The sequence below is a fragment of the Hemiscyllium ocellatum genome, chromosome 8 (genome assembly GCF_020745735.1).
Source record: "Hemiscyllium ocellatum isolate sHemOce1 chromosome 8, sHemOce1.pat.X.cur, whole genome shotgun sequence".
NCBI lineage: Eukaryota > Metazoa > Chordata > Chondrichthyes > Orectolobiformes > Hemiscylliidae > Hemiscyllium > Hemiscyllium ocellatum.
The window spans coordinates 101,937,134-101,949,408 of NC_083408.1; the positions used below are offsets into that span (position 1 = coordinate 101,937,134).

The 12,275-nt window shown below is 41.1% G+C and overlaps 1 protein-coding gene across 1 annotated transcript in view; it reads left to right on the plus strand.

The window, feature by feature from the left end:
- The window catches only part of LOC132818217 (latent-transforming growth factor beta-binding protein 2-like), a 437,178-nt gene that overhangs the window by 342,973 nt on the left and 81,930 nt on the right, over window positions 1–12,275 (plus strand). Inside the window, exons 24-26 of the mRNA XM_060828998.1 lie at window positions 1,197–1,325; window positions 9,733–9,855; window positions 11,995–12,126. Coding sequence (XP_060684981.1) covers window positions 1,197–1,325; window positions 9,733–9,855; window positions 11,995–12,126 — 384 coding nt within the window. The remainder of the gene's footprint in view (window positions 1–1,196; window positions 1,326–9,732; window positions 9,856–11,994; window positions 12,127–12,275) is intronic.

Genomic DNA, 12,275 nt, shown 5'->3' on the forward strand with positions numbered 1-12,275 from the left:
ATTTGCAGCTGTGATCTCCAGCATCTGCAGACCTCATTTTTTATTCTAACCAGAACTCCACTAATAAACATATCGATTTAGATTCCATCTACCTTACCTTGGGGAAAAAAAGAACCGGAAATGACATCACCCACCATAAGAAACCAAGACCTATTAATAGAGAGGCGGGACATACCACAGCGCTTCACCCGAGATTCTCACTGATGATGTTAACTAGTATGGTGACAAAACATCTGAAAACAAACCTTCAAGTTCAGCGAGCTAACTGACAGACTTATCATCAACCTGAGCTACAAATCTCCTCAAAAAAGACTACTGATATGTTGGCCTTTGCTTGAGACTTCCCCTGCCTGGCAAAGTGTAGAACAAGGTCTCAGGACCTGAGATAGGCCACTGAAATGAAAAGAAATTTCTTCAGTCAAAGAGTGATGAACCTGTGGAATTCTCTACATGAGACAGCAACGGAACCAAGTCAGTGAATATATTTAAGAAATAAAAAGATAGATTTTGTGAACACCAAAGGCATCAGGGAGCATGGGGTGTAGGTGAGAATATGGCTTTGAGAAAGTGTATTCGCAAAAATCATTTTGAATTGTGAAGCAGATGTAATCAGCCTAATGACATACTCATGCTCCTTGTCTCTATGTTTCAAAAATATATATGAAAGGAATGTTTCAGCTTATTACTACAGTTGGATTGTGGCTACTTATTGTTAGGTGTTTCCTTAAAGATTTTGGGTTTTCATGATATTGCTGACTTCGCAAGAGCTCTTGTGTATCCAAAATGTTGTAAAGTCCACCTGAAACATTCTATACGAGGAAACAGAAACACACAACTTTCACCGGTGTGTGGGCTAGCTGTTTTCTTCCTTATCTGAAGATGAAGATTTGGACCAAAGCATTTGGCTCTAATAAACAGCTGACCCAAACAATGAGGAAAACTGTGAAAAGATAGTTGGATGAAATAAAACAAAACCGTGATGCTGAAGATCTGAAATAACTGGAGAAATTCAGCAGGCCTGGCAGCATCTGTGATGGACAAGACAGAGTTCTTCTTCAGAACGGAGGATAATTAATGGGGATGGTTAGAAGTCCCAATTCTATTTAACTTGGTTTTAGGGTCAATGTTTCTTGCTTTTACTTCTGGGTGCCCACTGTTAGTGTCATACTTCCTGCAGTATGTTCTCTGCTCCATAGATATTAATGAATGCTTGGCCAGAGACATCTGTGGTCCAAATGGAGAGTGCATAAACAATGAAGGAGGATCTTATCACTGTCTCTGTGCTCAGGGCTACACCACTACTACTGATGGAACAGGCTGTGAAGGTAAGATCATTAATTATATTCAAGCCTTTGCAGCCTAACTGTTTGTATGGTTTATGTTACATCTCCTATGATTTGCACATTGCAGTTTGCTATGATTTGAAACTCTTTTTTTCTTCTTTCCACTTTCTTTAGGAGTGGTGTAGTGACTCAGTGGCTAGCACTGCTGCCTCACAGTGCCAGGGATCTGGGTTTAATTCCCACACTTGGGTGCCTGCCTGTATGGAGTTTGCACATTCTCCCTGTGTATTGCATGGGTTTCCTCCCACAATCCTAAGATGTACAGGTCAGGTGAATTGGCCATGCTAAATTGCCTGTAGTGTTCAGGGACGGGTAGGTTAGGTGCATGAGTCTGGTGTAAATGAAGGGGAATGAGTCTGGGTGGGTTGCTCTTTGGAGGTTCGGTGTGGACTTGTTGGGCCAAAGGGCCTGTTTCCACACTGTTGGGATTCTAATTCTAATTCTTTAGTCCATTGGGCTAGCAGTGAAGGTGACTCTGCTCTTTGGCAGTAGGACAGAATCAATAATAGTATGCTTATCACTTCAGTAAGAATGAAAATTCAGCCATGGTAATGTAATCTATACTGCCAATTTGAGGCCACCCATTTTATTCCATAGCTGAAAGCCAATTTCAATCCCAGTATCTCATCTGATTAGGAGCTTAGATGATAGGTTGAAATGGAACTCTGAAGTCAGTGCTGTACGTTATTGGTCACTGTGTCAGGTTAGTGCAAAAAATCAATTCCATTCTTTTTATACCCTTAAAGTAATTTATCTCTGTTAATTTCCTTTAATGTTCAATCATGTTATCATCACTGAACACACCACCACCAACATCCTAGAGCTTACTATTGACCAGAAGCTGAACTTTGACAATATGGTTACAAAAGAGTGTCAGAGACTAGGGTTTCTGTGGCAAATAACTCACATCTCATCACCTCAATACCTGTCCACCATCTACAAAGGTATGGGATGAAATACCATTCAGATACCTGGATGGGGTTCAGAGTTGTGAGTGTGATTCTGGAAAAACACAGCAGGTCTGGCAGCATCCGAGGAGCAGGAGAATTGACATTTTGAGCATAAGCCCTTCATCCTGATGATGAGCTTATGCCTGAAATGTCAAATCTCCTGTTCCTCGGATGCTGCCAGACCAGCTGTGCTTTTCCAGCACCACACTCTCAATTCTGATTTCAAGGATCTGCAGTCCTCACTTTTTCCTTGGATGGGGTTCACTCTAATAACACTCAAGGAGTTTGACACTGTCCAGGACAGAGCAGCCCACTTGATCTGTATCCCTCCACAACCTTCAAAGCCAATTCCCTTCACTACTGCTACATGACAGGAGTAGTGTTGACCATTTGCAAGATGGAAGTGAGGACTGCAGATGCTGGAGATCAGAGCTGAAAATGTGTTGCTGGAAAAATACAGCAGGTCAGGCAGCATCCAAGGAGAAGGAGAATCGACGTTTCGGGCATGCACTGTTCTTCAGGAAGGTCTCATGCCCGAAACGTCGATTCTCCTTCTCCTTGGATGCTGCCTGACCTGCTGCGCTTTTCCAGCAACACATTTTCAGCATTTGCAAGATGCACTGGACTAGCTGACCAAGATACTTTTGAAAGCACGTTCTAAACCCACAAACCCAATCACCTTAAAGAGGAAGTATAGCGGATGTATGGGACCACTATGCTTGTTCTCATCTTCCTGGATTGGCACATACATCCCTATTCCGACATTGTTGCTGAGCAAAAATCCTGAGACCCTTTTCCTGACAGCATTGTTGTTGTCCCTGAAACCATTGACAGCCGCAGTTCAAGAAAGCTGCTCACCATTACCTTCTCCAGGATAATTAGGGATGGACAATATATGCTGGTCCAGCTGCAAAACTCATGTCCCACGAACAAATAAATAAACACTTCCTCGTTTCATGTTTCTGCTTGACAAATCTTTTTCCTGCTTCTGCTTTTGTTCCTTCCTCTGTTTTAGGATTGATGCCATCTTCTTTAATCCCTGATTGTCTTCTTCACTTTGCATAATCTCACACTTGCCTACGTTTATGTCCAACTGTTTGTGATCCCAGATTTAACATGTCATGCAATTGTACAGTTGTCCCATAGATTTGAGGAGTGTTAGAGGGTGAATGCAAATACCAGCAGTCAAAGAAATGAAATGGTGAACACCTTGTAAACCTCAGAAGGAAATACTCATTAAAGTTTCAACTTGTGAAAGCTTCTGGGAACACACTTCGATAATAAAAAAAAGCACTTTCTTCAAACCACAACTTCAACATATAAATGGGAACAGCAGACACACATGCTTGGCCATTTCAGAACATTTGCCTCTGAGCAGTTTAGTCTTAACCCACTCTGCAACTTTCATGAGGTAATTCATTTAGTGTTATGTAATTGTAGATGTGAGCAGATTGCCAGAGACGCCTTGAAAAAACAATGCTGGATGTTTCTCTGGCCAAACTTATGTGCACTCTGTGTACTGTCAAATAGCCAAAACGTGATATTTTAGATCTGCTATTGCAACAAGAGATGTTACCACCTAGAGCTATGTTACATTTCAGGACATTTTCGTTGTTTTTGTCCATGGAACTTAGCTCCAATTATGCCAAAATTTGCTTTGAGCTATAGCTTCCTCTGAAAAACTTAGTTTCTCAGGAAAACCGCATGCTGGGTCGTGAATCGAAATTCAGAAGAAAAGTATTTATTAAGCTAATTGGAGACCTCAGAGACCTAACCATAAGTAATTTGATCACTCATCTCCATGGGTAGAATTTTCCTCTCCCTGTGTTCTATGAGCAAGAGCAAGAAAGGAAGGGGAAAAAATGATATGAATAAAATAAATCAGATTCTTGACCAAGAAAAGTTTTCCTGATGCCATAAATGGTGGTTGGAATTTCACCAATGAATGGTGACTACCTTGTTCCATCCATTCAAACCTCTCAGGTTCATTTCTCTTTCCCTGACAAACAATTCGCAACATGTCAGTCGAGAGGGGCATAGCCCAAAACCTAGAGCTAGACCATTTGGGAGAGAGCACTCCGACACATAAAAGATGGGAGAGATTTGGAACTCTCTTCCACAAATGGCAGTTGCTTTTAGATGAATTATTAATTTAAATCTGACATGGATTTGTTTTTGTTAAATGAAGGTACTAAGGGGTATCAGACAAATGTCACACTGGGTTGGGCACAGATTAACCATGATCTCATTAAATGACAGAATAGACTCAAGGGGCTGAATGGTCTACTCCTGTTCCAATGATACTACATGGCTGCTGCTCACCAAGTGCTTGTCCGGGTCATTTTGCCACTAGTTCTTCACAAAAACATCCTTGCATTATAATAGCAAAGTTGAAGAGGCATTTAGACAGACACATGAAGGGCAGGGAAGACAGAGAGATACAGACCATGAGCAAGCAGTGGGATTAGCTTAGAATTGCACCATGATCAGCACAGGCATTGTTGGCTGAGGGGCCTTTTCATGTGCTCTCTGTTCAATGCATGTTCCCTGGACACAACCCACCATCCTCTTTCATCTGTGCAATTTAACATCAGCAAATAACCAGCCTTACCATGTGAAAATGCCTGGTCTCAGACATCACTTCCTCCCTGCTCCATTTCCCTTTGGAACTGATCAGATGAGTAAAGTCACTCTGAGGTAGGGCACATCAAGCACCATTGATCCATCGTCACAAAACACTTGGACTCCAGGAGACAGGAAAATTCCAATCCATGATTGATAAATAGTTTGGATTCTTTGAACAATTTGACAGAAAGCAAACCTGAAGTGAGGGAAATTAGAAAGCAGGGTTTCCCCGCTCTTCGCAATACAACACGTTTATGCAGAATGAATTTAAAAGACAGGTATTAAGAAAAGGAATAAAACACAATCTTAACACCTTTAAAAAACTACACTGGACTTTGGAATCAGGACAGCAAAATTAATCAGGCATCAAAGTGCACTGTAACTTTAAGGAAGGAGGCAGAAGACTTATTCCATTTACGTTATATAAGACAATCTGTTAAATAGTAGGATAGTGTTGCATTTAATTTATTTTGTATAATTTCCATGAATATATGTCTGATCGGTTAAATTATGAAATTCTAACATTAACTGGTACCCAGTACACAGCATAATATTGTGAATTAAGGCAATATATGTCTCAAACCATGTCACCTCATGAAGTATTCACTTTATCTGGCATTAGAAAAACTGAAACAATATGTATTCAAGTCATGGATCTTCCTCCCCATTTTAAGTGCATTGTTTTGTTACTCTCCTAGGACTTGTAACAAGCACTTATAAAGCAGTGTTAGTCAACACCATGTTCAGATCAATTACAGAATCAACTGGCCACTGAATCCAAGGGTATACTTGCAGCATCTATGTCATTGTAACAATTATTATTAATTAATTTAATAGATTGACCCTTTATTTCAGTTGCAAAATGTTATTTGTTTTAAACCCTTAGCTAGCAGCTCATTGTACCCTCATATTTGGTTTGACTTGGACAAAGTGTAGTATTAGAAGTCAGTATGAATCTGCTTTAATCCCAGCTGATGTTATTCCTGAATGAGTCAGAGTCCAGGGCTGAAATCTGGCTTGATGAATCATATTTATGTTTTTTTTAATGTGAAGAGATTGCCTTTCACTGAACTATAAGCACCCATGCTGCAGATCTAGTTTTAACAATAAAACAGAAGTTAATTCACATGAAGGAAAAGAAGATTGAATACATTAAATCAAAAATGTATGTATAATACAATTTGGAAGATTTAAAGACACACAGTCAAAATACAGAATGTGAATTGTCCCAAGAGTATCCTTTACGTACTTAACCACCAGAGAGAATTTCCTTCTCTATCATATCTATAGTTTGACTTAAATGTGGCTTTCAACTCCTGATCCTGAGAGTTTGATATCCTCTTAGAGTCATTGGGTCATAGAGCACAGAAACATTCCCTTCAGTCCAACTCATCTATGCTGACTAAGTTTCCCAAATTAAACCATTCCCACTTGCTTGCACCTGGCTCATATTTTTCTAAACCTTTCCTTTTAATGTACCTGCCCAAATGTCTTTTACATGTTGTAACTGTACCTGCATCTACCACTTCCTCTGGCATTTCATTTCACATGTGAACCACCCTCTGCGATCCTTGAGCATTCATGCACTGAGCTTAGACTGTCTCAGCTTTGACTAACCTCTTCAACCAAACACTTAAGGTGTGGAACCTTTAAACTAAACCTTTATACTGAGGTAATCTATTTCCTTACTTTTCTAAATTAACAGCTTTCTCCAGGAGAAATGCATCATATATCCAACTTCAACTAGGACACCTACAAACCAAATCCAAGATATTTCCAACTGAGAGGAATTTTCGCCAAGCAAAAAACTAAATCAATCCACAATCCTTCGAACTGACACCAGCTAAATGTTCTTCTGTCTGCTCATAAAACTCTCCCAATTTATAATCTGTGGTTTTCTAGACTTTGATACAGAAAGTGCAGGATTTCTTTCTGATTGGTTTAGGTAGTGTGTGTTCACTCTGTAATAGGGTTCTGAAGGATGACAGTCATCTACAGATGTCATTTCTGTTAACTCCTGGCTGATACCCTATGGTATCAGATATATGCGGAACTGTCATTCTCATTAGGGTTCTCCTGTCCTTTCATTAGATTTAATGGCCTTCTAATAAGATAATGGGTGCCTTGCGATAGTTTCTTTGTCCAGTTATTTGAGATGATGAACTTCTGGGCTCATTGTTTCAAATGCCTACTTGATGTCCAGGTGCCAATATTGCATGTCCTGAAGAATTCTCATGAAGCCAACTAGTTATAAGTGCACATCAAACATAGGGAACACTAGAGAAACTCGTTGGCTGAGCAGAATCTGTGAAGAGAGAAAAACAGAGTTAACATTTTGAGTCTGAAAATGTCATATCAGACTCAAAATATTGATACTGAGTTTCTTTGTGTTTCTTTCAGATTTCTAGAATTTGCCGCATTTTGATTTTATTGGAGTTATCAGTGTATTTTGGTGAAAAGCACGTCTTCAGTGGGGTGTAAATTTTTACAGTGACTTTGCACAAGTTGGTGAAAAAATAGCAGAAGAGTGCAAAATGGTACATAGTTTTGCAAACAGCCCTAAATAGCAAGAAGGATGACCTTAGAGTACAGGAAGATATAGATAGGCTGGGCTGATTGGCTGATCAATGGTAACTGAAATTCAATCTGGATAAATAAGAGGTGATGCACTTGGGAAGGTCAAATAACCAAAGGAATATATGATGAATGGTGGGACCTTGAGAAGTACCGAAGATTAGGGGACCTTGGTGTGCATATCCACCTGTCCCTTAAGGTATCAGGACAGGTAGATAAAGTGGCTCAAAAGGCAAACGAGATACTTACCTTTATTACTCGAGGCATAGAATTAAGATCAGGGACGTTATGCTGGAACTGTACAAAATGTTGGCTAGGCCATTGCTAGAGCATTGTGTGCAGTTCTGGAATCCACATTATGGGAGGGATGTGATAGCATTGAAGAGGATGCAGAGGAGATTTACCAGGATAGTTCCTGGCCTGGAGAGTTTCAGTTATGAAGGGAGATTGGATTGACTGGAGTTGTTTTCCTTAGAGCAGTGGCGATTGAAAGGGGACACTAGTGAGATGTATCAAATTGGTGGGGGCATCGATAGTTTGGCCAGGAAGAAACCTTTCCCCTTGATGGAGGGATCAATGATCCAGGGATATAAATAGAAGGGGAGGGGCAGAAAGTTAAGATGTGGGGGAAAATGTTTTCACCCAGAGGGTAAGGATGGTACAGGCAGAAATCCTCATCACATTTAGTGGGCGGCACGGTGGCACAGTGGTTAGCACTGCTGCTTCACAGCGCCTGAAGACCCGGGTTCAATTCCCGACTCAGGCGACTGCCTGTGTGGAGTTTGCACGTTCTCCCCGTGTCTGCGTGGGTTTTCTCCGGGTGCTCCGGTTTCCTCCCACAGTCCAAAGATGTGCGGGTCAGGTGAATTGGCCATGCTAAAAATTGCCCGTAGTGTTAGGTAAGGGGTAATGTAGGGGTATGGGTGGGTTTCGCTTCGGCGGGTCGGTGTGGACTTGTTGGGCCGAAGGGCCTGTTTCCACACTGTAAGTCTAATCTAATCTAATTTCAGAAGTATTTAGATATGAACTTGTGGAGCTATGGCATACACGATTATGAGTCAAATGCTGGAAAATGGGATTAGAATAGGTAAATGGCCATTTTTGACTGTGCAAACATGATGGGCTGAAGAGGCTTTTCTGTGATGTAGGTTTCTATGACTCTTAAAACCAAAATCACTCCATAGCTATGCCTGCTCAAAGCATGTGTAAAATCAGTATGTTAATGCTAGTAGCAAGATATGCCTACAAAATACAGCAGGATACGTTCAAAGAAGACAGTAAAAAATAGAACTGCATAGTTATAAGAACTTAATTCTTAAACTTACAGAGCCAAAGCAATACTTATGCTTGTTATATGATTTAAAAGAGATTTACTGTTTTTAAGGCACTACAAGACAAAAGACTAAATTAAAACATGGAACTAAATGCTTGAGGTTGCACACAATTGCCTTTTCTAACGCCCCATGAGTCTACAGGCGGCAAATACAAAATGCTAAACTTTACTAGTTAGGGAGCAGTTCTTTCAGGCTCAGATCCATTCAGCCTTGATGAGCATCACAATGATGTCCTGCAATTAGATTTTCAAGTACAGTTTTATACTTAGGGCCATGTGGTGTATTTCACTTGTTAAATACAAGTGCAACTGCAGACAAAGCAGCAGCATTGTGCTGGCTTCATTTCTGGCTATTCTGCATCAAATAGAAATGATGAATATTGAGCCTATAAGCCAACTAACTCAATTCAACATTAGACTCGGTTTTTTTAAACAATATATATGGAATATAGGGCAGCACGGTGGCTCAGTGGATAGCACTGCAGCCTTACAGCACCTGGGACCCGGGTTTGATTCCCGCCTTGGATGACTGTGCAAACTCCACGCAGACATTCTCCCCGTGTCTGCATGGGTTTCCTCCAGGTGCTCCGGTTTCCTCCCACAATCCAAAGATGTGCAGGTGAGGCGAATTGGCCATGCTAAATTGCCCCAAAGTGTTAGGTGCATTAGTCAGAGAGAAATGGGTCTGTGTAGGTTACTCTTCAGAGGGTCAGTGCGCACTTGTTGGGCCAAATGGCCTGTTTCCATACTGTAGGGAATCTACTCAATTGAAAATATATGATAATCCCTTATTTCTATCTACTACATATTGTACATTTTTCCCTGTCAGCATGATATTTCATGTTAAACTGTCCATTTAGATATTTTGCCTAAGTTCATTGCTTCAACTATATTGGTTATCCTGCAGATGTGGATGAATGCAGTGACGAAACTAAATGTTCAGGGGGACAATGCATAAATACCGATGGATCGTATATATGTAGATGTGACGCAGGTTTCACACATTTACCTGAAGCAGAACAATGTATAGGTAAGAATCAATTTACAGATATTAACTGCTTTATTTTAGACTTTCGTGTTTTATTAACAACCTATGTTGTCTATTAAATTGTACAGTAATGATTATTTTATATTAGTTATGTTGTAGATGGAAACATGTGGACAGCCACTTGCAAAACTTAAAAATCTGTTGCAGAAAATTATAAAAGGATGCCTGAAATGACAAAACATATCTCTGTTACCTTTCACTTGTTTCAATTGTCTCCAACAGTTTGTTGTCACATCAGAGTCTATCTTCAGGCAACAGTGAGGGTGACAGATCATGAACAGTGGATGTGATAACAGAGACAGAATGAGTGTGGGAGGGAGGAATGTGGTATTGACTCTGGCAGAGCAGTGAAAACCATTGTTCTTTGTGTGACACTGTGTCCTCACTGTGGTTGGAAGGGTGGGGGTGGGGATGGTTGGGTTCCACTAGGTCAGTTGGCTGGATGGCCAGTTTACAATGCAAAGTGATGTCAACAGTGTAGGTCCAATTCCTGCACAGGCTGAGGCTAAAGTGATCCTCCATTAAACCATCACCACTGATCACTCTCTCTATCTCTCACTGGGGAGAGAGAGAGAGCCAGTGCAATGGTCCTTGGGGACCATGGCAATTTGATCTTTTATTCCTCTGGATTATAGATGCAGCACTGACCCAGAGTCAACCTTGGATCAGGCTGCCAGGGTCTCCTGGCATGACCTCCTCTGCCAGTCCTCTGGGAAGGAGATAGCCCTCATCTGCCCCACCCTGTTCTCCGGGATTTCCAGATCCCTGTTGAGGTATCATGGTGCCATCTGGGGAATGGCTGCCCTTCAAAAGCAGGGCAGTTATGGAATGTCAGTGATTGTCTAGGCACAGTGACCTTTTAAAAATGGCATCGATGACAGGGATGCCAATCTTTTGACAGATAGCCTGTGTGTGTGGCAGGTTCCCCTAGGGTGATAAAATGAGCCTGTAGAATTGAGCGAAGGGGCGCCATGGGGCAGGTACGTAGTTAATGAGGCAGGTTTGATAAGACACAGCAAGAGATCTCCCGAGGCTGGTGGAGAGAAACAAACCTGTGAAAAGCAGTGAAATTGTTACCTAATCCAAAACTGTCCAATCCCTTTGGGGCAGCACAGTGGTTAGCACTGCTGCCTCACAGCGCCAGGGACCCAGGTTCCAGCCTCGGGCGATTGTCTGTGTGGAGTTTGCACATTCTCCCCGTGCTTAGGTGGGTTTCCTCCCACAGTCCAAAAATGTGCAGGTTAGGTGAATTAGCCATGCTAAATTGCCCATAGCATTAGGTGTATTAGTCAGGGGTAAATGTAGGGAAATGAGTCTGGGTGGGTTACTCTTCGGAGGGTCAGTGTGGACTTGTTGCGCTAAAGTGCCTGTTTGCAAACTGTAGGTAATCTAATAAAAAAACATGTGACTCAGCTCGCCAAGTCTAAAATAACTTGCTGCCCAGTCAGTTCCAGAATATGCTATTCTAAGAACCTATGCCTAAATCATTCTGTGAACTTCTCATTCAAATTGCTACTGCCAATCTTATTTTTCCAGTTTATATGTAAAATCACCCATGATCATTCCTGTCCATTCATCACAAGCACCCAATATTTCTTGTCCATGCAAAAGTCTTTCGATTTTCTTTTGTTTATCTTGATAACATCTAGTTTTGATGGGCTGCTATGTTCTTTTCTTTGACTTTTCCCGCCACCTCTAACTCTCATTTCTCACATAACCATTTTCTTGATTTGCCTTATTTCTTTCATATACTGTGCCTCTCCATATTTGATACCTTACCCCCGCTAGTTACTTTTAAAATCCTCTGTATTTCCCTAGTTATACAATTTGCAAGAACACTATGTCTCCAGCGTACTTCAGATCTAGAACATCTCATGGTAGCCCCACTTACCCCAATACTGGTCAGAAGTCACATGCCTTCGTCAGGTGACTTCAGTCTAACATTGGCACCTCCACATCATACCCAGCACTGGTGCCAGTGCTCATGAATCAAAACATACTCTTCTGACATTAATCTTTAAACAAGTGTAAGTCCTTTTAAGAATATGCACATTTATTAAGCAATATATTAATGCCTTCTAATGATGATCAACCTCTTTGCTTGTATTTTTGTGGACTTAGATATCGATGAATGCAGTTTATATGGCAGCTCAGTCTGTGGAGTCTGGAAATGTGAGAATACGGTTGGGTCCTACCAGTGCATCGTAAGATGCCAACCTGGTTTCCAACGTACAGCGATCGGAGAATGCATTGGTGAGCATTCTTTAAGAATTAAGAATGATGTGATGGAATTAGACTATTTCCACAAAGTAATACATGCTTTGTTAGTCCTAGAGTTCTTAGACAATCTATTTAACTGTAGGAGAAAGTGAGGACGGCAGATGCTGGAGATCAGTCAAGAT